Raw genomic sequence first — 26464 nt, 5'->3', positions numbered from 1 at the left:
AAGTGACCTCCAACTTGAAGACGGGTTAAGCCTTCGGCTGACCTCCTTGGGCGGCCTCTCGGAGTGAGAGAATGGGAGATGCCAGAATTCCTAACAAGCTCCTTCACAAGCTCCCTTCTAAAAGTCCTTTGCAGCACAGGTGACCGGGTTCTTTGCTTGTACAGGATGTAAGCATTCAGGATGCTTAAGGAAAACAGGTGGAAGAACACTTTCTTCCACCATTTCATGGTGTGTTGCCTGAAGCAAGAATAGGCCACCATCTGATCACATCTGTCAACTGCTCCCATGAACTTGTTGTAGTCATGGATAATCTCAGGTTTAGTTATTGGTTGGCCAGTTCCAGGGTGATTTCGGCCAACTCCTACATCCACAACAGAATGAACTGATGACAGCATCTGGAAAACTCTGCGGTCCTTAAATTTAACTGCCAGCAAAGTTCCATTGTTCATAACATACTTGTCACCTTTTTTTTTTCACTTGTGCCCTTTTAAATTGCTGGGGGATACCCTTCCTGTATCTGGCTGTTCCACAGGCCCCAGTGTTCTGCCTATAGAGCTCAGCAAATAAAGTAGGTGATGTGTAGTAGTTGTCAACATACAAACACCTACCCTCATTCAAATAAGGTTGCATGAGCCTCATGACTAAGTCATATGTCTTTCCTTTAGCACTGGGTGGTTCTGGGTTTACACCAGTGTAAATTTCAAACCTACAACAATATCCATTACTTGAGTCACACAACTGGTATGACTTAACACCATACTTATCTGGCTTGTCAGGATTATACACTTTGAAATGCACCTTTCCTCTGAATGGAATCATTCCCTCATCAATGCAAATATTTTTGCCTGGCTTCCAGACATCTGAAAATTTCCCAGTGACAACGCTGTATATAGTGCCAAGCTTTTTTATTGGGTCATACCCTTCCTGTCCTCGAGGAACATAATCATCATTATCACACAAGTGAAAAAATGTTAAAATGTTCATAAATTTGTCTCTTGACATAATTTGAGGGAAAAAGGGAGTTGATAAAACCTCGTCGATGGACCAGTAATCCTGGATATTCTCTTGATTCACCAGGCCCATTGCAATGATCATGGCAAGAAAAGCTTTTATCTCACCAGCTGTCACACCATCCTCAGGCCAATTTCTAAATCTCGAGTGCTGAGGTAAACGACCTCTTCGCTGTAAAGATGCGATTGTTTCCGTAGCATATTTATTTGTTTGGGATGCAATCTCGTTGAATAGGTTTTCGGGGAAGAGGAGACGAAAGTAGTCAGAGAATGATGGATTGTTAGGAAGCTCCACATTCAACCCTCGATCAGCTGTGAAGTCAAGCCTTCGCGGGATGCGATCGCCAAGGACCCAGTTGTCTTCTTCGGTTTCTTCTTCGCTGTCCGCCTCGCCATCACTGTCTTCTTCTCTTCTGTCATCTTCTTCTTCACTGCTTTCAGAATTATCCGTATTTTCATCTAAATCGCTATCCTCTCCGCCGACAACTTCATCAATAGTTCCTTCATCAACAAATACAATATTGGCCGCCATCTTTGTTTATCAGTGTTACCGCGCAACAAAATATATTTCATGCTAATTAACTCTTTTATTCTACTCGGGTCTTCGGAACTCTGTCGGATGCTTAATTTATGTCCCTTGGGTTGGCCCATGATCATAAACCAATGTAAGCCCAACATATTCCGAACTTCTCCGCCAATAAAACGATGATGTTCGGAAACCCGGAATATTCCGGGACCCGTCCACATGGACGAACACGTGCGCCCGGAATATTCCGGGAGCCGCACGATAAGGGTTAACATTAATGGATGTTATAACCTAATTAACATTTACTCCGTCCTCCAACATAAAATTTTTTTCCCGTTTGACTCTTCATTTAGATACCAAGCTCTCTAAATTTGTCGGCGCTCAGACGAATGAATCAATAAGAAGTCGCGCCTAACATAAGCTCAGAACTCTCTGACAATCCTTCAGTTTGTAAAGATGTTTTTATTTTCTTTCAAACCACAGCGACACACGCAAACAACCGCCTCCCAGTTAGCTCAATTGGTAGAGCGCTGGACTGTTGTGCGGGAGGTCGTGAATTCAAATCCGGCCAGACCAACATTAAGGGTCTTTAAATAACTGAGAAGCAAGTGCTGCCTTTGTACTAATATCATCTGTAAATGGTTAGACTTTCTAGTCTTCTCGGATAGGGACGATAAATGGAGGTCCCGTCTCACAAGCCCTTGTATGTGATAAAAAAATGTGTGGGACGTTAAAGAACCCACACACTGTTCGAAAAGAGTAGGGCACGTAGTGCCCGGTGTTGTGGTCTATCTTTGTGTTGTGTCTATCGAATTGATGGGGGATACTGCGCCTTTGAATATTGTATAGAAAGGGCACATAAGGAATTCATTCATTCATTCATTCATTCAAACAAACATCCTTTACCAATTCTCCACCATGAATAATAAGCCATGAAGCTGATCGAACTTAGTGGTCGGCAATAAACGGTACTCGGGTGTCCGAACTTAAAAATCATCAGCACGAGGCGAGGTCGTGCGGGTTCGCTTGTTGTATTTTGCAAAATTAATAACGTTGCATTTGAAATCGCTATTGCTACTTAAACGATGAACCGAGAGACAATTTGCCTGAAATGATTGCAAAAGAATTTCGTCCACTTAAACCCTCAAGGAAAACAAACTTAGCTCTCTAGTTTTAAGCACAGAGGTACCACTCTCACGGCTCCCTTTTATTGACGGTTAAGGTTCACTCCATCAAAATGACTAATGAGGCGTAGTCCTCTAATATAGTTGCGTAAACCACAAACCATCAAACATCACACTTGAAACTTCATCTCGATACCATAAACATAAACAACTAGAATGTAGTTCTCAAAATAGTCACACCGCTAGAGCGCCCGTTAAAATCACTTTTAAAAAGTCAACACTGGAATAGAGGTATTTGTGTGAGGGATACGTTTCGACGTATAAATTTTTTGTTTAGCACCATAATGTTAAGAAAAATCTACAGGGGTGTTAGTAGTTAGAATTTTTTTTAAAATAAGATGCTGAAAACATTTGAGGAAAACCGACATTTAGCACCTCGCGAATAATTTATTATCACCAACCGACTTGAGGGACAAAAGATTTCTAAGTAGGTCGATGTTTTATTTACATCCTATATAAAACAACCCTCGGGAAAAAGTAATATCAATGACGCCACTTTCGGCGACCTTTATTTATTTTTAGCATGATTGGCGTTAAATAGACCTTTATTTGCATTTCGAGAATTTAAAGAGCTTGATCAGTAGTAATGGATTTAATCGTCAGAATTTGATATTGCGGGCTTACTCCAGTTTCTGGTCACATACACTTTAATTCACACGAAAAAACCGACATCTCTTTGTTGGAGGAAATGTTTTAATTCAGTAAACAGCAAGAAATGCCGTACGCAACAGTAACTTTTAGTGACGTGCAAGATATTACTGGGCAAATTAGCTGTAAAGTTGTTGCTGCTCGGGGCGGCAGAGGGAAACCTTGCTGCTTAATTTTCGCAACAGTGCTTGATGACCAGTTTTAAAATTTCCGAAATGGAGACGAAGAGAACATCATCGAGGACAAGAAAAATACCTGCCAGAAACGGTAAAATAACAAGCGAAACGCTGAATTTTCGAAAAGTGGCTAGACAGGTTATGCTAGCGAACATGTTTACGAGAAGGCCGCTGCAGCAACCACATGTGAAGAAAATTTCGACTTACAAAAGCACAGCTGTCGAACATCAGGGACATAAGCCAAAGCGGGAACGAAAACACAACAATTCTGCTATGGAAAAGCCGTCATTGCATCGAAAAGGAACTCCAGAGCTGTTCCCGATGTCTGAAGAAATGAAACAAACCATGATTTCACTTGGTAGGCTAGATCTTTTACCCGAAGAAAGGAAGGCGCGAGGGAGTTCTTTCGCTGAGGACGTGCAAGTTAGAAAATCACGAGCAAACGGAAAATTTCGCGAAAAAACAAGACAAAGGATTATTTATCCCCAGAGGTTTATCCGGAACGTTCAATCATCTGTTTACAACTCAAAACTAATACTCGAAGAGAGCGAAGAGACTGAAAATGAAGAAATGTCGACGAAAAACAATACGACTAAAACTACATCGGAAGATGCCACAAACGGCAGCAATTCTGCTAATGAAAGTGATGCTAAATTGAACAGAATGAAAACAAACAGCAATATTATTCCAAGAATGCAAACACGTACATTCTATACCGTAAAATCCGCTAAAAATCAACGTTGTTCCTCATGTAACAAGCGACCATCTTATTTAACAAGATTCAGCGACACTGGACCGTTTCCCGCCACCCAATCTAGAACTACTCAACTTCGAACATGGCCAACACAAGGACACGACACAACTCGTATGTGGACGCGTACAAATCACTTCCCTAAAATCTCAAGGAGGTACACATTTACAGGAAAAGAATGGGCAAGCCATATTGTATCAACGGAAATCGAAGAAAAAAACAATGACGAACTTTTGAAAACCAGGCGGTGGAAAAGTGTGGAGAACCTTACACAAGAAATTGAAGACAAATGTCTTGCATGGCTCGAAAATCGCTACGGTTTACCTCAACATTGAACACCAACGATGTCAAATTTGATAAAAGTATCTAGTTTTCTCCAGGAACGAACATCTTACTAAACAAAGTTCAGAACTTGAAGCGGCTTACGTTAAATCGACGAATTTCTTCCGAAAAAAAATTATTATTATGAAGAAATACTTATCTCCTCTCGAAAATCCCGAAGTTTTGCACAAAAAATTACATTTAATTTCTTAACGTCATAAATTGAATCCAAGCCAGGAAACGCAAGTCGCAGTTCTGTTTCGAAAAAAAAATACAAGAAAGGACAATTTCCATTTCACAAAGAGTAAATATAAGCATTAAAGTGAGCATTAAACCTACAGGAAAACTCAAACGCTTCACGCAGACACGTATGGCAAACACAGTTTTGTTTCTCTTTTGTTAGCAGCTGGTTTCCAGACTAATGTATGTATGTGAATTTCAGTTTGAAACGCTATAAATCTATTAGACTGGTTCTTTCTCACTGTTTCTTGCCAGAATGTATGAAAAAATTGGCAATATTTCTTAAAACGGTCAAGACGAAACGAAATTTCTTTTCAAAGTCATATTTCTGGTGATCTTTCACTTAACAAATAAACATTTTGAACAAACATTTGAATCGAATTAATTTATCTGCAGGTGAATCATTTTCATCTGTAAAGAGATTTTGCATAAAATTTTACAACCAAAGACAATATTAAAAACTCGCAACAATAGAATATTTAATTTTCTCTTTTTCGGTCTCTTTATACGAATTAGAACTTTCGCAGCGATACGCAGTAGAATTAATTTGAAGTTACTTTTAGTTGCCGCACAACACAGTAAAGTCATAAAAATCGAAATGTTTCCTGAAATGTGTCAAAACTGTGCAAAGTGATCTGTTGTTTTCGTCATAAGGTTTCTGACTTTGAAAGGTTTCAATAACGCCCTCTTGACAAAGCATACGTGATGTTTGAAGCCGCTTTGTTGCCTGCTAAAGAAAAGATTATGAAAAAAAATACCTAATTTCTAACTTCTTAGAACGATACAACATACAGAAGTACAAATTTACTCGCTCTTTTTCAGAAAAACAAAGGGTTACGAACCTAAAAAAAAGCGTTTACTAGAATATTCTTCGGCAATCATGCGTTGCCGTACTAAACTTGGCTCAACTTTGCAGATATCTTTGGCAAGTCTAAATTACGACATGTTTTACTTACAGACGGAAAAGTCTGTAATAACACAGGCTTAAAAAATTAGAAAAAGTGAAATTTGTTCCTGCAATCTTTAAACAAAGGAAGAGTAAAGAACACAATGCCTCAATTTGTTTATTAATGGCAAGTAAACTTATTCAAATTACGTTAATTTTGTATTCTAGACAACCGTTTGTTGAAGATTGCCGAGAACTGATTTCTTATTCTCTTCTACCGATATCATAAGATACACATTTTTAGTTCATAAAATGTAATTCAATCAAAACTGACAAATACGTCGGACAATCTTCGATGTTTAAAAAGCAATCACAGACACTTTTGAAACACTCTATGTCACTCGAAAAAATGAGGAAAGCATAATAACTACAGAAAAATTGTTGCCGTATTTCACAGAAATTTAGCAAACATTAATGCCTCTAAATCTAAGAGAGAAGCGTTCCGTCACAAGATTATTGCATCTAGCCAATCACAGCAAAATGCAAATGAAATCAAGAACCAATCGGAACTCAAAGGTCGAGTTGCAACCAGCGCCGAAGGCAGGACGGAGCCTCTCTCTCTTTGATCGCCTCCCGGTTAGCTCAATTGGTTAGAGCGCCGGATTGTGTTGTGCAGGAGGTCGAGGGTTCGAGCCCCGGCCGGACCGATACTCATGGTCTTAAAATAAGTGAGGAGAATTTGCTACCTTTCTATAATCAAAAAATGGATAGATATTCTAGTCTTCTCGGATAAGGACGAACAAACCGTAGGCCCCGTCTCCTGCAGGGTTAGGGGTTGGAGACGTTAATTTCCCACACACGGGATTACTGTGTGGTGGGATGTCCTCCCCTGGGGTGGGATGGGTGGGAATTGGCCCTGAAAAGCCCCTATGGGGAGTGGTCAAGTAACGTATGTATGTGTATGTGTGTATGTATGTATGTAAGAAGCTGGCAAAACTTCTTTATGACCAAAGCGAAGCTCAAACCATACTCAATAAATGAATTCAGAAAAAAGGAACGTGTTCATCTAAACTAATTGAATACCTGCTACGCCTCACAAAACCTGTCGATGAATTGAATCGTTTCAAATTTTACAAACAGGGGAAACCACTATCAACATTTCAACTACATCATACATGTTCTTGTTCTATGGGCAAATCACGAAAAAATATTCTTAAAATCGAATTTACAACTAGCCACAAGGTTACTACCTCAAGTTTGCTACAAGATTTGACACATTTTCGCTGAATATTGTTGTATTCTGTAGAGGCTAAAATTGGCCCCTAACGACCCTCGCAGCGATAATAAAATAACGAATTCCGCTCTCTGGATGACAGAACGATAGAGAAGGTGTTATCCTCTTCAAGAGAATCCAAAAATTTCCTCGAGGACTGTATGGGAAGGTTAGCCATTGTCTTCAGCTTCGACATCATCTTCCTCATCATCAACCTCACCCGGTCGAAACTTCTTCCTCTTACGAATATCGTTTAGTGTCTCCTCAATTGAACGCAGATCCCGCTTGTTTTCACTGGGAACTGCAAAAATACCAGCAAAATCAAGATTCAGTTTAGATTGTCACAGCACAGTGCAGTGAGAAGTGACGTGGCGGGACGGGACGTGACGTAACATGACGTAATGTAGCATGAAGTTTACGTAAGAAGCACATTTGATCATGCATTCTAATCTTCCTGATGAGTGTATCCTTGAATAGGGCGGAAACAGTGACAAACGCTTCAACAACATCTGGATGTTTCGCCCAATTACAGGTTCGTCACCTCTGAGTGCGCCCCCTCCACGACGATTTCTCCTCCAGATCAAAGGACGAACTTGCAACAGAGCGAAACCTCGACAACCTACACTGGAGTCATCATTGGACACTACTGAGATGTCGTTTGTTAGTCGAGTGTTATATGTCAGGTCCTGGAAAACACATTTGTCAGTTTTGCTATCAGGTTATTGGTCTTAAAACCCAAGCAGCCTATGTTAGTTTTGAGTATGTTAGTTTTGAGTATGTTAGTTTTGAGTATGTTAGTTTTGAGTATGTTAGTTTTGAGTATGGTAGTTTTGAGTGGTCAGTTTCGATCCCTGCATTAGGGTAGTTCGTTCTTTTCGGTGCGTTGCTTGGATAATTGCCTTACTTGTTTATGTGAACGTCGTTAATATTTCATTTTTAGGATGCCGGTAGTTGTTGATATCTGTTAGTTGGAGTCTCTTCTTAGCATGAAAACTATCTATCCAAAATCAGTTGTGAACATCTGATATGCAGTGAACAAATCTGTCTTTGAACCGATTTCGACTATCTACAGTCTGCTATTCTGTTTCAAATGCGCTCAACGCTGCAAGTATATAGTACACGACACTGACAGACAAGAATCATGTGCGTAATGGGAGGTTTCATCCGTCTAAAGCAGGAGTTTTCATCCGTCTAAAGTAGGAGGTTTCTTTACAGCACTCCCGAGGCAGAGACAATGACGGAGCTGACTAATTTTAGCACGTGTTACCCATACTGTATTCCTCGAATAAGCGCCTGGTGCTCATCTAAAATTTTGGTCAAAGAAAGGGACGCTAATTATTTTCCTGTACTGAATCCACTGCAATTGAAGCTTAAAATAAAGTAATAAATATAGTAGCAATAGTAACAGGTTTTCCTTGTATCCTTACTATTTAAGAAATAGAGGGAGGGAGGGCGGAGAAGGAGAGGAGGAAGCGCTTAATCGAGGGGGGAGGGGGCGGCGCATGTTTGACATTATGGCTTTAGTGGTGGGCGTTTATTCCGGGGAGGGCGCTTTTTAGAGCATGGGCGCTTATTCGAGGAAACACGGTATGAAGCTCAACTTTTTGTATCAGTCTGCTGTAGCCAGAAAAGTTGCGTAACATCTCCTCACCAGAAACTTACCATAACCGTACGCTGAGTTACTTTTTGTAGCCTTGGCGGCATCTTTTCCACTGTCGGTACCCAGTAAGTGTCTGTACTTGTCTTTGTAAAATGTGGACGGTTCTTGTTTGGAAAGTTTTGACGACTTGCGCTGTGTGTCCTTGCTGGTTTCATCAACATTACTCTGTATAATGAGAAGGATGGCAGGATATTTGAGGATGATCTACATGTATCTGCAGTATGTCTGGACGCGAGTAAGGAAACTGGGTCTTGTACATAAAATCGAAGGTTTGATGTGAAGTTCCAGGAAGAAATATCGCAAGATAACAGACTCGTGTCAGAAAAGTTTTTAACTGAGTGTCGATAGTAGTCCACCGTTGCTTTAGTTTTGCTTAACTTCGTTGTGTTATTGGTCTAGAAAATTCGCACTATCCTCCAAACCAATCAAATGCAAAACCAAAACCACTCACGAATTTATCACTCGCGCCTCAACCAATTTGCCTGTTTTTTATTTTGCCTTCTCATTGGCTTATGATGATGCTAAACTTGGTTCTTATTGGCCGTAGTGATTTCTACATTCTTGGTTTTAGGACACCTAGCCAAAACTGCTCAAAATCCTGTCTTCATGAAGTCCTATCACATACCAAGAGAAATTCTCCAATAGAAACTTATCAAAGAGGAGAGAAGCCAAACTTGGCAAATTAAACAGTGAAAGAAAATGCGTCTATTTGGTGTCTTACTTAATGAGAAAATTTTCCCATGAGACTCAAAATTAAATATTAGACCAAGCTCTTCAGATTCACACCCAATCACATTGAATGTGGGTGGAGAGAGGCTCTGCGAAAGTAAAGTGTCCAGGGGAAGACACCCCCAGGGGTCAACACCCCCCAGGGGTCAACTGCACACACCTTTAAGGTGATGAGAATACTGAAATTGATCACAAGTAAAGTTGTTATCTTGATCTAATGCCTACATTCTCAGAACTATTTTACAGGGAACATTTAGCAACTAGAAGGGAGAAATAACATTGGGATCTTGGAGTTAAAGGATTAAATAAAAGCATTCCATATGGCCAATACCTCAGATGCTTCCTTGAGCTTTACTGTACTTTCTGGATCAAATTCCTAGTAAAATGAAAGATAAAACCACAGCTCAATAAAGTCAAAGATATTAGAAGCATGGAATTTAAAGATAACTAATAATCAAAATAGCGAGCTTCATTGCTGAGAAATGTAACAATATCTGATTTACTTCATATAGCTCAGGTGATGATTAAAATGCCTACTCTCTGATTGGCCTAGAATCATGCCGCTAGCTTTCACATGGGCCTATTTGTTTGAAGGGTGGATAAGGCTATCCACTGCATAAATCGCCTTCTGGTGGATAACGCAATAATTTTTGCTAACAATTATCCACTGGTTAGTGATTTATCCATTGGAAAGTGCTATCCACCCTATAAACAACTGGGGCCTGGGGCGCATTTCTTGAAAGTCGTGGTCACTTAACAGGTCCATAAAGTTATTCTGTTTTCATTCAAGATGGGGATTTCAAAAGTTTTGAAAATAATACAATAAAACTGTCAGCTAAAAAAACAAAATCGACTGACTTGGGTGCCAGAACCTGCTTTTCTATCCTTTAAATTTTAATTTTAAACATGGCTTCAGGCCTGTTAAGTTAGCAGGACTTTCAAGAGATGGACCCCTGGTCTTTAAAGGTTTCTTAATGACTCTGATACCTACTTCAGTTACTGAACTGAAACAATTAGGCTTTGTGAATATTCTCAGTGAAAATCTGTCAACATCATCTTCTAAAACATTATTTAACATGTTCATTTAGCCTCCTATGAATAACTCCTGCTTGTAAACTGTAAACAAATCTTATGCAATGATATCTACCTGTCCATTCCTGTATGCCTCAAGTTCTTCATCAGAGGGTGCAAATTCCTGGAAATAAATAAATAAAATAAAGTTATATTAAAATGTGCTAAATTATAACAAAAATACAGCTTAATTGGTGTCTAACCTAGCAATACAACTTATGCAATCAGAGGAGTACAAAGAAATAAAGAAAAAAAAAAAACAATATACATAAATCTTAAACCTTTCGTTTACAATGCTGAAAAAAAATGTGAGTCTTGGCAACACACACTAATTTAGCCCTTAAAACTCCAATGACAAAATGACAGCCCAAAGCTTCAAAAAGTGTTCATTGTTTAACATGCATGTGACAATACTTACCTTTTTGAAAAGCATAACATATCTGTCTACTTCATCTTCTCCAAAAGAAAATGTAGTAAGACCAGCAATCTCTGCAACATCATGACTAATGAATTGGAAAACAGGGTTTTTATCAAGAAATGGAATAGCTAGAGGATAGTGCAGAGTAGAATAGTCTCCACACCTGAGTGAAAAAATTGAGTAGGTAAAGCCTGCTTACAAGCCAGGTGGCCCATTGGGCCAGCGCCTAACTGCGGTTTCCATAACAAGAAGTGACTAGGAGTATTTCTACTCCCCCTGGGTGGAATGCTAGTCCATCGCAGGGTTACCTCCAGCCTTAAATTTGCTGATCAATGTCCATTTTATTCTCCTGATGAAGAGAGGCACTGTGAGAGTAGTGTCATGCCCAAGAACACTACACAATGTCCATGGCCAGGGCTCAAACCGGAATCACTCAATCCGGAATCTAGCACACTAACTATGAGGCCTCCGCGCCTCCCACTGGAAAACTTGAGTGGGGTAAGGAAATTGAGCTGCATAAGTTTGTGTAGTAACCAGAGAATTCTCTGATCTTCAACAACTAATGAACACCCAAGGAACACTGATAATTAAATGAGTCACAAATTTCAAAGAGCATTATTAGATGTTCTTAACCAGTGTTCTTACATTTTGCTTAAGGCATGATCACTTCATTCTGTTGATTAATTTCTATCAAATACAGATGAACTTCTCCACAACAGGTCAAAATAATAAATGCCTTTAAACTTACACAATACTCCTCTCCACTCTGGTCATTGGTGGAAACTTGAGTCTTGTTTCTTTGGTATCTTTTATAAATTCAGTGACTTGCTTCTCAGTCTGAGTTCAAATCAAAGTTATGGAGGACATTCTAAAATCAATAGCTAATTTGAATAACTAATAAGATCTTGGGAGAAAAGCAGTTAAAGATAACTCAGTAATAACATTACAAGAGTTCCTACCTTTGAACGGAATTCTGCATTCTTTTTCTTTTGTTCGATTTGGAGCTTCTTCAGTTTGGCTTTCTCCTCTGCATTTCAACAAACATGTTTATTAACAGTAGGGAAATCCTAATGAAAAATAATGCTTCAATCTCTATATCATTTGAAAAAAGTGTGATTGGACATGGAGCACTGACGATCTACCAGGGGGTAAGGGTTTCAGAACATTTACGGACCTCTTGTATAATGCAATCCACGATTGTTCATCTTACATTCTCATGCAAATAAGTCTCCTTGGCCGTGCTTTTGAGTTAAAATTCACTTAATAAACAAGCTGTTTAGACTGGACAAGCTTAACTACATAAATAAGGAACAATGGCAATTGAGCCCACAATTTATGGAAGAGGATTACAAAAATTACTTGTTTTGTTTCTGCAGATATGTGACTGAATCCAGGATTTCCACCTCATTCCGAGGATTTTTTTGCGCTAACAATATATCAGTCCTTTTCCAAACTCAGTGAGCTCAGATTCAAGCTCTCGCTCAAACAATATATGGAAAAATATATCAATGACAAAAAAATGATCCAAATACGCTTCGCAGAAAACAGCTGTGTTAAATTTTGTACTTCAAAACATATTCAAGCATATGATTATCATGAAGTGGCGGAAATCAACAAAGGGTCAGGATACCTTTGGCCTTTTTGTTTTCTGTCGATGGTGGAGCATCCATGCTGTTTAGAATTGATCCTAGGAGATCCATTTTTATCTCTCACTCCTCGCCAATGTAATCAAAATGAATTGATGTTTTGTATCTTGGTTAATAATTCGTGAGCTCTTCCAAAACAATGAGCACCGCCTTCTGACAGAGCTTAGCCGCCATCTTTAACCTGGCTAGTGCCAGGACCAAAGATGGGCAGAAAACAAGGCGTGGATCCTAAGGATTTGGAACCACACGAACTACACACGAACACACGCACGTTCACGCGCGTGCGTAATCTCGCGTCCACAGTTCGGAAACGAAAAAGGAACGAAATACACGAAATTATAAGAACAAGCCAGTGAAAGGGGAAAAGACAAAGCTTAAAAATGAGCTACAAACTGTAAAGACCAGTACCGTCAACATTGGCCCAACAAAGCCTAGCGCAGGAGGCTCCTTAAAAGGAAGGCACTCTGCACACCTCTGCAAAACGTCTTTTTTTTTTTCTTTTTTCAAGGCTGGTGTTAACATGGCTACGTCGGTATTAGATTCTTACTCTTCTCCACTCCAAAAATAAATAATCTCAGTGGAAAATATAAAGATCTCCAACAAGTGTTTTAAAAAAACCCAAAACAACAAAAAAAATTACTCAAAATACTCTGGAATTGGACTCTGGGTGATCCAGAATTACGCACTGATAACTATGGCAACTGAGCAGTTTGTTTATCACTACGTTTTATATCTTGGGGGCATCATACCAATCAGTCGGGTGTTTTCGATCTCGCATTGTTGTAGACAATCGGATTAGTGTGGCATGTCTTTGTTTTTGCAGTAATTCTCTGAACTATTTTCACGGTCTATCGAATTGTTAACTTTTTCCCCTTACTGTAAACTTAATTACCTCCTGTATCTTTAAGATGACATGACTCTTGGCACATAACTGAGTTCTCATTGCATAACAACACCAGTTTAATTGACGCATGTCTGAGTTTTTTATTTCTGAATAAATTTGAAGTCTTTTGGTGCAAAAACGTTTAAGTGTTTAAACTGAGTCAGTATTGATGATCAAAATTCCGCTGACTGTTAAAACGACTTTGAAGATTATGCTTTACGCGGATGATTTCGAGGAAGAACTTCGAGAGGAGTACGGCAAGATTTTCCACAATATTGCGTATATCAGGGCTAGAAAGCTGGGAGACAGAGAAAATAACCCGAGAAAAGACAAAAAGGAGGACATTTTATCGCAAGCTACATCTTACGAGAAAAGGTATGAAGAAGACATTGAGTTACGAAGAGACAAGTGGCCTGTACAGGGTGCTAACAGATGGGAATCGGACATTATGTCAGATGGGGTGAACACCAAGCCGCTTAGCCCTAAAGCCCAAAGTGCTAAAGACACCGGTCCTTGGGAGGGTGAATCTCAAACGTTTCAGTCAGATCCCTCGCTGTACGAAAAGGTTGCGCAAGATTTAGAAACGGTATTCAGCAGATGCGCGATGGTGAATCCAACTGTTAACTCTTTCCGCACGGAGGGTATGGAGGGTGAGAAAAATGCCGAAAATAGCTTGCATTTTCCAAACAAAAATTGCGTTGAGATGAAGAGACACGCATCGAGAAACGAAATACAGCACAAAATAGTTCATACTAGAAATGACACACTGCATATATGGTCGGCGTACGTGTAATTACCTGCAGATAACGAAAGAACGAAACCGTGAAATTACTTTAGATTATTATTATGTGTATCATGTGTGAGCAAACGAAAATGAAGGGAGCATGGTTTGTGTACCTTAGCAAAATTTAGCTTAAGAAGTTCCTCATTTGCAATTCGAGCTCATCTTTTCAATCCTTAAATGTTCTTGTCGCCTTTCAGTTTCTCAGTGCTTCTCTTGATATCTTATCCACCAAATATTTTGTGCTTTTTTTTAATTGAACGTCACAAACAAAAGAATAATGATTGCGACTTAACTCACCTAAAAGAGAATTAGTCAACAAGAAGAAACAGTTTCTCAGTGTGTTTTAGCATAGTTAGTAGAGAAGAAAGGATTTGTGACCTTCCTTGTATCTTTTGTAACCGAATAATTGGTGTTCTTCGGTCTTTGAAAGCGGCTAAATGAAAATTATTGAAATTGATAAAGAGCGCAGTGAGAGGTGAAATTAAATTACTTTTTTGTTTCCATAACAATGAGGTGGCATTAAATGAATATAGAGACATAGTCTGTGTAATGTTCTAGTGGAAACACATTCTGGGCAGTATTTTTTGGAAGAGGCGAGAAAAGTGTTTCATGCGAGTCCTTGCGAGTCGCAAGTCACGCGAGCCGCGAGTCACGCGTGACTTTTACCAGCAAGATGTCTTTAAGTGTAGTTTGCCAGAGCAGTGTACATGAGACATACTACTGATAAATCTTTGTCTAACCTATTAGTGGCGCTTCAGCAAGAGGGTTTCTTCGCCTGCGCGAAAGTGAGGCCTTTAAAGCAACACCAGTTGGTAAGGGGTCTGGTACTGACACTAGTGCCAGACCCTCGGCAACCCTATCCCCCACTCGTCTCAAATCTTCCAATGGATGAAGATACTCACGTTCTGTGGCGTTGATAATGAGGGCCTGCTCACTGGTTACAAGTCCTCTGCGCATTGCCAAAATTATTCGTTAAACGCTAGCCAAAGAAAACTGAAATATAATCACACAACTGTAAGGTCGTCCTTCAGATAAGTCCCACCCCGTCGTTTCCTTCGTTGCTTGCTGCTGACTCTTTCCCAACCATCTCTCTCTCTCATAGGTAGAGACCGATGATGGGGGAGTGGGGGAGAGTCAGACGAAAAGCGCGTTGAAGATACCACCTCGAGATATTTAAACTAAAGGGAAATCATGCGTAAATCAGATAGGCCGCATCATCTAAAGACTTTCAAGACTCGATAGTTGCGGTATATGTACAATGTTTAAACATAACAACCTTCAAAATAGAAAAGCTATAATAAATCCCTTGCAAACTACGTCAAAATTGTCTCTTAACATCGCTTATAAAAGTCACTTCTTGCTCCGCAAAAGAATAAAATCTGTACCAGTAGCGACGGAGCCAATGATTCTCAGAACAAAAATATACCAACTGATGTTTTAAGGAAAAAAAATCTCTTTTATACCATCCAATGTCCTCTTATCACCCTTAAATAAGAGTATACGTCTTAGCCTCGACAGTTCATAATAAGAATTTCTGTTAGAATGGAGAAACCATAAACCTGGGAGACTTGCGCAAGTTTCAAGACCAATCACACAGCGTATTGAGGTAAACCTAATGCAATTCTCGGATTCGACTTTCGCGCCTCAACTGAACCGTGCTCCAAATTAGCTGTTAACCACATAACGTAGCATCAATCTGCGTGACTGTTGGAAGAGCAAGTTTGACTTTTCGCCTGTACGCCGTGTCTCGCCAGATGGGATTTCTCTCTAGGTAAACTGTTTCAAGCTTGGTGCAGTTCTTGAACTGGTCCAGATCTTCCCACGAGTCTAACTGGTTGTCATTGAACTGCATGTGGAAAACAACGAAGAAATTTGAAATCCTGACAGGCTTACACTGCGATGATTCATATTTGAGAAATAAATTGCAGTGGGCGGTTTGTCGAAAATACTCGGTCCACAGCCGTTTTGCTTAAGTTTCCGTTTTTGTTTGATATCGAGTTGTTTTCATAGCTAAGCAAGGAGGCAAGGGGCGAGCGGCCGAAACGAGCGCGGAGCCCACCCTTACTGCCATCCCACCCTCTTACGTTCGCTAAATCCCTAGCTGCTATAATTTACCTCGCATTATGGACAATTATCCAAAAATTATATTCGGTGTGTGAACGAATTTTGTTAAAACGGTTCCTGTACCTTATTCCTACGTCTTAATTAGCCCTCACTCTCTGAGCTTTCCTTATCAAGTAACAAACGCTCCGTGACTGATTTATAAGAAAAAAAGCAACTTATGGAGAAGATACCACGGTCACTTTCAAAGTACCTTGATGGTAGAAGTCATTCCGAAGACCTGCAAGGATGCTTACTTAACGGTAAGGCGAGGGGGTAGGGTCACTTATTAGAATGGTGATGCTTTTACCAAAAAGTGAAGGAGGAGAGGCAGCACTGTGAAGTGCTTGAATGAGGAGGGAGCTGAATTGAAACTTGTTCATACCAGGCCAAGTATTTCCCCTGCCACTAAATTGAATTTCTTTCTCTGTAGTACCTACAGTACTTCAACTTCAACTTCTCGAAGTAGGACTGTCACCTGCTACGCCTTTTACCAGTAGGGGTTGTTAACAATGTTAACATATACATCTTGAAATATCTAGTGCCTGTAATTATCACAGAATCAAGCGTTGATAAACATACCCAAAATTCTTCCAAGTTGATAAGATGGGAGATATTCTTGATTCTTTTTATCCTGTTTGATGCTAAGTCCAGTGTTTTAAGATTTGTCTGTGCAAACAAAATTGTGATTGAGAGAGCTTGTTATCATACAGCAACCACCACTGACCACCTTACTGTTCAGAGTACATACCGACAGTCAACATACACTGTATACGAAACATGACTTTTCCTTGCTTAGTTCAACCAAACAAGTCATGGTTGGCCCCTTCCAAGAGAATAGTTTGACTTATCCACAAGTAAAGATGTTGTTTAAAACTGAGCACAGAAAATCCGTCCAATTTATTACATAATCGAACAACAACAAACATATGAAACATATGAGTGAACTGCGGTTATGAGACGTATATAAGAACGATCCTTCGCAGTAAAGCACTATTTGAGCAATAGTGGAAATCAGACCTGAAAAAAATTTCAGGCCTGTACGGGATTCGAACCACTGACCTCTGCGATACTAGTGCAGCGCTCTACCAATTGAGCTAACAAGCCAACTGGGAGCAGGCCATCAAATTAATTCGATATAAACCCGTAGATGATAAATCGAACAACAACAAACATATGAAACATATGAGTGAACTGCGGTTATGAGACGTATATAAGAACGATCCTTCGCAGTAAAGCACTATTTGAGCAATAGTGGAAATCAGACCTGAAAAAAATTTCAGGCCTGTACGGGATTCGAACCACTGACCTCTGCGATACTAGTGCAGCGCTCTACCAATTGAGCTAACAAGCCAACTGGGAGCAGGCCATCAAATGTCAGTGGTTCGAATCCCGTACAGGCCTGAAATTTTTTTCAGGTCTGATTTCCACTATTGCTCAAATAGTGCTTTACTGCGAAGGATCGTTCTTATATACGTCTCATAACCGCAGTTCACTCATATGTTTCATATGTTTGTTGTTGTTCGATTTATCATCTACGGGTTTATATCGAATTAATTTGATGGCCTGCTCCCAGTTGGCTTGTTAGCTCAATTGGTAGAGCGCTGCACTAGTATCGCAGAGGTCAGTGGTTCGAATCCCGTACAGGCCTGAAATTTTTTTCAGGTCTGATTTCCATTATTACATAATGTTAGTTTGTAAATCTTCATCGTAATGATTATCACAAAATAAAATTTTCAAGTTATAAATTACAGTAATACCTTTTTTCCTGATAGGAGGAAGCCAGTCTACCTTGAGGAAAATCTAATTACTGCATCTTTCAAGATCATATACACTACTGGGTTGGAGATACGTCATTGAAAATGCATTACACACTTTCATTGATCATGTTGCAGACCTTTCAGGAAACATGTGAAATGTTTCACTTCGTTTATTATACTAAGTTCCTGAGTAGTAATTGGAGGATTAAGATCCATTTTGTTCAAGTTTGAATCTGCCCCTTAGGGTTTGCATGTGATTAAAAGAGCCCAGTAAACATAAAACTTTCCCTTTTCCACTTACCAGATTGTCAAGTCCTTCTATTTCCTCTATGCCATTATGACTGATGTAGAGTTCTTCTAGGTTCACCAAACTATCCAAACCTTCCAGCTTAACAATGCGATTACTCTATGATAAAAAATAAAAAAAAAACATAAATTTTATCTAGCAAGAAAAACACACAAAGAAGATGAAGCCCACTTTGAACGAACAATCGGATTCCATACGCGTGAAACTATGTATTTAATAGTTTACATTTATGAACTCAACACGCGCAATTATTTATTTAAATTTTTAAAAAAATTCCTAACTTTTTACGTTTGTCACCTTCGTATGGTATAAATTAACTATTCATTTTTATTCTCTTCTCACTTGAGAATGATGACATGGAGTCATCAAAACGTTGTGTGTTTTTCACGCTAATATTTATTCTTAAATGTCTAACAAAATCCAATGTCATTCGAGTAAATTTTACCATTTATGATAAAACTGTCAAGAAATACAGAAATGTGACCAGGTTCTGATGAACAGATCAGAGGGCATTAAGCGACTAGAAGCAGTGCTACTTCCTTTGGAGAGGATGCTGGTTCATTGCCAATGACTCTCCAGCATTTCCTCAGTTTTAGATTCCAAGACGAAGGGAAACTGTGAGAATGGAGTGTCTTTCCCAAAAACACAACATGATGACCAACCAAGTTCCATCTCAGACCCAAATTGAAAGATCATAGACATATCATGGATTACATTTCTAACTAAAATTCCTTTAAACAGTAAAAAAAAGTGCCTATTCATTCAAAGTATTGTAAGATTTGGCAGTACATGTGAAGACAGTCAATTTAAAATGTAATCATTTTAACAGTGTTCCACCTACTACAAAATTGTTTTCATAATTGCACAACTCCTCCAGTAGCTGGATAGTCAAAATACCCTGAATTGTCTTTTACTCTTACCACTTACCTGTATACTAAGAAGCTTCAGGTTTGTGAGACAACTAAGATTCTGAAAACCAATAAAAGTTCAATGAGTGTAGGTAAAACAAAAAAATTACCACTGACAATAAGCCACTGGCAGCTTTAACTGAAAACTTGTGCGCAAACTGCCTGAAGATCAGGAAAACATCAATGACCAAGTCAGTTGGTCCTCCTAAGAAAAACCAATGACAACTAGGAAAAACTCCATCTTTGAGTTTTTTTGTGATAACAAAACTACAATACACCAGAAAAAAATCTACACAAAAAGAAAACACAGCACCCACCTCAAGCTTTGTGATCTTGTTCTTTCCCACAAATAAACTCTGCAACTGTGTGAAACTTTCAAGCCCCTCTAGAACCTTAAATCGAAAGCAAATTCAGACCTACATTTGTCCTTGCTTGAACACTTACAAGTGAAAAAGTTGGAAGACAGTGGAAGATCTCTAAACAAGAACTTTCACAAGCAGGCACAGGGCTTGACACTAACAGTAGCCAACTAGCCACAGACTAGTAAAAATTAGGATTTGGCTAGTGGTTTTCGATTTCTACTAGCCAGTTTGGCTAGTAAACAAACTGAAAATTGTTATAACATCTAAGTTGACACTAGCCACTTGGCGGCTAGTAAGTTGAAAAGTTATTGTTGAGCCCTGCAGGCAGCTTTACTAACAACCACCTTCACAAAACCTTGTTAGCAATGGCATTGGATTGTAATTTTACATTACTGTTGGCAGATATTCTGGTAAGTGGCCATAGACACTTTTGGGGGTTATGATAATTTGAAATTTTTCTTTGCATTTACGCTCCCTTTAAGGAAAAACCCATGGGCCTTCATTAAATCTTACAGATATCAGCCAATTCATCTTTGCTATTTGTGATCACAATGACATAACAGGGCACTGATTACACAGAACAGTGCTACATCTTAGTCTTAGCATAGTTGCAGGACTCAACACTAACTTTTCAACTAACTAACCAAGTGGCTAGTGACATCTTAGATGTTACAACAATTTCAGTTCATTTATTAGCTGAACTGGCTTGTGGAAATCAAAAATCCCTTGCCAAAACTGAATTGCTACTAGTCTGTGGCTAGTTGGCTACTGTTAGTGTCGAGCCCTGAAATGTCTCACATGTTCTCATTCAGTTCAGGCAAATTTTGAAACACTACTTGTACACCAATAATTTAAATTTGATGATGATGAGGATGATGATGCTTATTCAAACCTTTTGCAGAGAGCTGAATTACAGGTTTGTTACAATGAGATGTTGTTAAGGTCGAGAACAGACGTCGGCATTTTCTCAGGCACCTCTGGCAGCTGCTTCAGTCCATATCAATCTCACCTTCCCACCCATCCCACCCCAGGGGAGGACATCCATCACACAGTAATCTCGTGTGTGGGAAATTAACGTCTCCTACCCCAACCCTGCAGGAGACGGGACCTCCATTTATTCGTCCCTATCCGAGAAGACTAGAATAGCTAACCATTTCTTTGATGTCATAGAAAGGTAGCAAATTCTTCTCCATTATTTTAAGACCTTGAGTGTTGGTCCGGCTGAGGGTCGAACCCTCGACCTCCCACACAACAGTCCAACGCACTATCCATTGAGCTAACTGGGCGGCAGTATTATTATTATAAATTTCAACCAGGTGAAACTGTACATATCTTACTCTCACCCTTAGAAGCTACTCACAATATCTGACATTCTTGTTAGCAGCCAGCTCAAGTTATAGACACTTTTTCCTATTTCAGAAGACATCCACTGACAAGAACTTCCACGTACTATACCTACATGTAACACTTACCCTTATTTTATTTGCACCAAGTTCAAGCATTTCTAGCTGCGGCAGATTCTGTAGTTCTTCAATCTTAGAGATCTTGTTTGAAACCAGAAACAACTTAATGACTTTCACTAAAGATCCCAGGTTTTCAATTGTTTTGATCAAGTTGAAGGACAAATCCAAACTCCTGAAGATTTAGTCAGAACAAAAGAATCACGTCAAAAAATATTTTCAATCTTCAGTTCTCAAAAGTGCAATTAAGATGGACATTCGATAAGTTGTTTCATCATGGTCAAAAAGATAGAACATTGTTAGTTGTTTGCATCTCTTACATTATGACATATATATATCTTATTAACCAAGCACGAGGGCCGTACTGGGAGAATATCGGCCCAAGGTCTTGACAGTATGGACCGAGCGCAGTGAGGTCTGTACAAAAAAGACGGAGGGCCGATATTCTTCCGGTACGGTCCCAACAAGCTTGGTTAATAAGAGATTTATTATACGACTGAAGTTCAAAGGGACACAAGTGCGGTATCATTCGGGACAGTGCTCGGTCCAATAGTTAGAGAATATTGACCAGCAATAGAGCATTTTGATTGGTTGAATTTAGTTATTGGCCCTCTGAATGCCTGAGCCGTGTAATAATGTTTCATATTACAGCAGTTGTTACCATGAAAGGTGAAGATGAAGGTACAGGATAGAAAAGTCTCTCTAAATTTGGATGCTTAGAGGGTTTAAACTTCATGTAGAGTGATTTTTCATGTTAATCATTGCAAGAATATTTTCCTGCCTGCATTACCTGCCAAGCAAAGAATCATAGGAAATTTCTGTCACTTAGCATTACTTAAGGCATTACATATGACATTACATATGCCATGCTTTTAAAAGACTATCAGAGATAGTTCCTATGAGTGCAAATTCTTCATCACATGAGAGGAGAAAAACCACCATTTCAATTGGCCCTCAGATATAACCTGAATTGGAATGACAGTCTCATCACACAAACAAATAATAAAGGGGTAAGTTTCATAGGAAACTGTGGTGCAGCATCTGTAGGGGCCATTACAAGATAATTTGGTTTATCAGATGAGTTCATAAATAGATGTAAATTGGCCACCATCAAGAGTTTTTAAAGCTGATGTATAGAGCCTTAGTCCTTCATCAGAGCATTACAGTAGCCCTTGTCAAGCTTGAAGTAAAATGTTCTGTTGCAATTGTTATATAGAGTTCTTTCTCACGTGAGGTTGGTGAGGTTGTCCAGTCCCTCTATCTGTGTAATCTGATTATCATACAAGTCCAGCTCCTCCAGGGTTGCCAATGTGCTTAGTCCTTCAATCTTTGTGATTTTATTTCTTCTTAAACAAAGAGACTAAAAACAAATATAGGCAGTGTGGTCATTGTACCTGTATTTGCCCAGCTAACAGATGGATTCACAGGCACTTACAGTGTAAGTATCAAGACAGAAGGTATTTCATTTACACTACACATGTGCAAAGTTGTGCCTTTAATCTGGGCTTTTATCCTGTGCTGGAAATATTTCAGGAATATGTATCAGTGGCAGGTCAAGTGATTGCAAACTGACCAATGGCAATCATTTAACCCCTTAACTCCCATGAGTGACCAAGACAGAACTTCTCCTTACAATATCAATGCAATATCAAGCAGACAAGTAAAGAGAATAAAGAAACATATCAGTTATGGGATTATTAGTTGATCCAATTTCAAATTCTCCAAACTACCATCCATAGAATTGTATGACAGACACTTAGGAGAAGTTCTAATTAGATCATGGGGGTAAAAGGGTCAAGCCGAAGAGAGACTGCAAGTGCAGAAGAATATCTATCTCAGTCTAAACCATACCTTAACACAAGTCAGTCTCTCAAGGTTTTCTAGTTTTTCAATTTTTGCATGAGTCAGGTCAACATCCTGCAGGATTTAACAAAATATTCAGCTATAGCAGGTGCTCTTTTATGACAGTGCTTTAGTATTTAAGTCTACAGGTTTTTTCGGGGGGGGGGTGGCTGATAGATATTTCTGTCTTGGAGTTTAAGGGCAATCCATTTAATAAATTTTTCACCTCCCGTTACTGAAGTCACTGACCTTCCGAAGTCCCCTTGAGAAATCATCACTGTCATGACACTAAACTCTCCAAAAGAAAATATAGATTTTTCTTGAATTCTTCAAAACTTTTAGACTTTTTTTTAAAGGTGCCGACTCTCGCACCCTATTTGAAAACACTTACGCTATCCAGGATCCCCTCAAAAATCCCTTAAACTAATACTAAACCTCAGCAAATGTAGCTACACGAAACTACGAAGGCAAGAGCACGATAATTTTAAAACATTTCCTTTGATCTTACCTCTGCATCATGTTCCACGTTCAGAATTCGCACCTGACCAGACTCTACGACAAGGAAAACTAGACTGAGTATGTGATGTATAATACATAATTACCACTAAGAAAGAAAAATTTTACCTTCTTCATTAGCAGCGCTTCCCTCCATATTGATTTTAGAAATTGCAAAAAATCGTCCGAAGCTCGTGCTTGTCAGCGGTATCAAAATATCGTCATGAGAGACTACTGAAAATAATGGCGGCTGATTGTAGTTGAAATTTGAATCAAAATATGCCAGAACATTCTCCTTCGCCCACTCCAGAGAGAGCGGTCTATGGATTTGTACTGTACTTAGGAACCTATTTTGGACTTGGTAAGTATTAAAGTGGAGATTGTTTAGATCTGATGTCGTACACGAGTCCTCTCCAGATTCTCGAAAATCAAATAAGCTCAAAGGCGCCTCAATAAAACTGTATTAACTTTTAAAAAAGGACAATATTCACGACAAGGCAGCTATAAACTGTATCTGATCGTGAATTAATTTGCTTAATTTATTTCAATCATTAGGCCTGTATTTTATTTGGGCTTGCGTCCCAGAAGAATGGCTGCATAGTATTGGAATAACTTATCTTCCTCAAAGGTAACCTTGTGGTCACAGTTAAGCTCACGAGCAGGTTGGGTAGATTTTTTCCACCATAATGTCCCATATTCGAAATATATTGCGCCGATAGGCAAAAAATGAATGACTTTTGTAGGGAGGGAAAATGTGAAAGTGAAAATAAGAGCTTTATTGAACCTTATTGAAGAGTGGTGTTGGGGACACTCGAGAATAAATTAATGCTGATAGATAACGGGGAGATGGGGGGAGGAGCGTTTCATATGATTTTGAAAAGTGAAAGGAAATCTGATGAGAGTGGTTCCTGTAAAAATGTCATACCTTTTTGTAGACAACACTCCACCATGAACTGACTGTGGGTAACTGCTGACATAGGGGAGAGAAGGGGGAAGGAGCCTTTTATATGATTTTGAATAGTAAAAGGAAATTTTAGGAGTGATTCCTGTAGAAATGTCATACTTTTTTGTGGGCAACACTCCACCATGAACTAACTGCGGGTAACTACTCTGACATAGTATGTTTCCCACCCTAACACTTTTTTTTTCTCTTGCTACTCCCCCCTGCAAATTAGTGGCTTCTGAGTAGAAGTGGGAGTGGGTGTGATATGATGACAGGGGAGTTGTAATTTCTGCAATTTAAATTATTTGAGTGGAAACAGCTTCCATTTTTACTTGACAATGAAATTTGAAGATAACTTACCAGTAATACTTTTTTCATTTGACTATTATTTTCATTTTCCAGGTACTGGGTGTTAGCTGGACCAATTTATCTCTGTGTTGCATTTGTGTTTGCAGTTTTGTTCTATATAGCATATAATTTCACCATCACTCTCCCACCAGACTCCATCAACACAATTACAGGTTAGTATACATAATCGGTAATCTGGATTAATTTGTAATGGATAACAAATAAACACTATTTATCTTAAGTTTCTAAGCTGAAGATTATTTAGGGTGTTGAGAATTGCTTTTCAATCCATCCACTTCATAGGAAAGAAGAGAAATGAACTGGTGGAATGAGATGTGGTTTGGAAGTCATTAGGTCTTTAACTAGCCTTATTACATGACTCGGGCAGTCAGAGGGCCAATAACTAAAATCAACCAATCAAAATGCTCTATTGCCGGTCAATATTCTCTCAGTATTGGACCGGGCACTGTCCCGAATGGTCACAAATGATACCGCACTTGTGTCCCCTTGAACTTCAGTCGTATAATAAATCTCTTATTAACCAAGCTTGCTTGGGACCGTACTGGAAGAATATCGGCCCTTGGTCTTTTTTGTATGGACCGAGCGCAGCGCTCGGTCCGTACTGTCAAGACCTCGGGCCAATATTCTCCCAGTACGGCCCTCGCGCTTGGTTAATAAGACTTATATACAGACCATGAACATGATCAATAGGAGGAATCATCACTAAATATGACTCACACAGACATGTTTCATTTTATCTCAGTTTATAAATTGTTGATCAGATATTTTGGTCGCCTGTAAGGCAAGAAAAATTTTATGGTGATCAAGTGCTCATTATTTTCTTGGTGAAAACTATAGCTGCCATCTCTGATTTTTAGAGCAGTGGAAGGCTGGGGAGAAAAAGAAATTGTAAAACGGGGTGTGATGGTCAAAAGAAAGAAGAGGGGAGGGGTTGCGGTAATTGGAGACTCACTAGCCGGCAAAGGGTACATATTTTCTTCTTGTGACAGATGTCCAGAATTTGAGAAGTTACATCCTGTATCAGAGTTTGGAGATTTCTGTAGTTACCCTCCCTACTGCTTTCCCCAACACAACACTTATTTCTCTAAAATTCTCATCAGAGGGAAGAAATCAAGTGGTTTCACAAATGTTTTTCTTTTTGAACTTGCAGATCAACATGCTCAATACATTAATGAAGAAAAAATTTCAGTTCCTCTTGGATCAGTTCCACCTTTGTATGACATTCCACTCAGCCAAGTAAACAGGGCCCTCTACGAAGACTAACATGTACTACTCTTCAGATTTCTTAACTCTGGACATGTTGGCTAAATTTAAGTATTTTTTTTCTTTTTTAATTGACAAGGTTGTACATGCAATTTATTGAGGTTGTACAGCATAATTAAACTTGTATTTAAATCAGCTATTGATTTCAAGAAATAAGGAATGGTATATTAAACCCTAACCATAAGGCCGAGTTATTTTTGTAACTAATCTCTCAGGCACCAAAATTAGTTATGGAAGTAACAATTGGCATCAGAAGTATGTGAAACCATTTACATTTTGCCACCTTTGAGATTACAAAGAGTGACCAAGCCCTAAGAGAATTGTCTTCAAATGAGTTTAAAATGCAGCTTCACATACCATGATTTCAAATGCAACTCAAAACCCTGGCTGCACCAATGAAATCAATAGCTGCAGTTCTCAGACTGTTGCTGCTAAATAAGTTCACAATA

At 39.1% G+C, this 26464-nt stretch overlaps 4 protein-coding genes across 5 annotated transcripts; 2 read left to right on the top strand and 2 right to left on the bottom strand.

The window, feature by feature from the left end:
- Positions 1–3192: 3192 nt before the first annotated feature.
- On the top strand, positions 3193–5226 carry LOC111338746 (uncharacterized). The gene has a single exon (XM_022945268.2). The coding sequence runs from the start codon at positions 3560–3562 to the stop codon at positions 4628–4630; it is 1071 nt and encodes a 356-aa protein (XP_022801003.2). The 5' UTR covers positions 3193–3559; the 3' UTR covers positions 4631–5226.
- A 1554-nt stretch (positions 5227–6780) lies between these two features.
- Positions 6781–12883, bottom strand: LOC111338735 (sperm-associated antigen 7 homolog). The gene is made up of 8 exons (XM_022945252.2): positions 12524–12883; positions 11853–11920; positions 11642–11730; positions 10894–10978; positions 10552–10599; positions 9736–9780; positions 8678–8840; positions 6781–7316 (listed from the first exon to the last, which is right to left on the bottom strand). Exons 1-8 carry the CDS (start codon positions 12591–12593, stop codon positions 7186–7188), a joined length of 699 nt encoding a protein of 232 aa, XP_022800987.1. The 5' UTR covers positions 12594–12883; the 3' UTR covers positions 6781–7185.
- A 2537-nt stretch (positions 12884–15420) lies between these two features.
- Positions 15421–23681, bottom strand: LOC111338737 (uncharacterized). Of its 2 annotated transcripts, XM_022945254.2 has the most exons (10): positions 23570–23681; positions 23454–23497; positions 22955–23020; positions 22333–22463; positions 21116–21278; positions 19599–19673; positions 19301–19342; positions 18368–18472; positions 16889–16975; positions 15421–16052 (listed from the first exon to the last, which is right to left on the bottom strand). In XM_022945254.2, the coding sequence occupies exons 1-10, from the start codon at positions 23595–23597 to the stop codon at positions 15879–15881; spliced, it is 915 nt and encodes a 304-aa protein (XP_022800989.2). In that variant the 5' UTR covers positions 23598–23681; the 3' UTR covers positions 15421–15878. The 2 variants fall into 2 exon arrangements, with proteins under 2 accessions (XP_022800989.2, XP_088586411.1); XM_088730285.1 differs by lacking the exon at positions 22955–23020 and having other exon boundaries at positions 23570–23617.
- Positions 23663–26150, top strand: LOC111338738 (phosphatidylinositol N-acetylglucosaminyltransferase subunit P). The gene is made up of 4 exons (XM_022945256.2): positions 23663–23801; positions 23996–24068; positions 24786–24904; positions 25903–26150. Exons 1-4 carry the CDS (start codon positions 23720–23722, stop codon positions 26013–26015), a joined length of 387 nt encoding a protein of 128 aa, XP_022800991.2. The 5' UTR covers positions 23663–23719; the 3' UTR covers positions 26016–26150.
- The last annotated feature ends 314 nt before the right edge of the window (positions 26151–26464 follow it).

Source organism: Stylophora pistillata, chromosome 8 (genome assembly GCF_964205215.1).
Source record: "Stylophora pistillata chromosome 8, jaStyPist1.2, whole genome shotgun sequence".
Lineage (NCBI taxonomy): Eukaryota > Metazoa > Cnidaria > Anthozoa > Scleractinia > Pocilloporidae > Stylophora > Stylophora pistillata.
The sequence above is the reverse complement of the archived record's forward strand: the minus strand, read 5'-3'. Positions and strand labels throughout refer to the sequence as shown.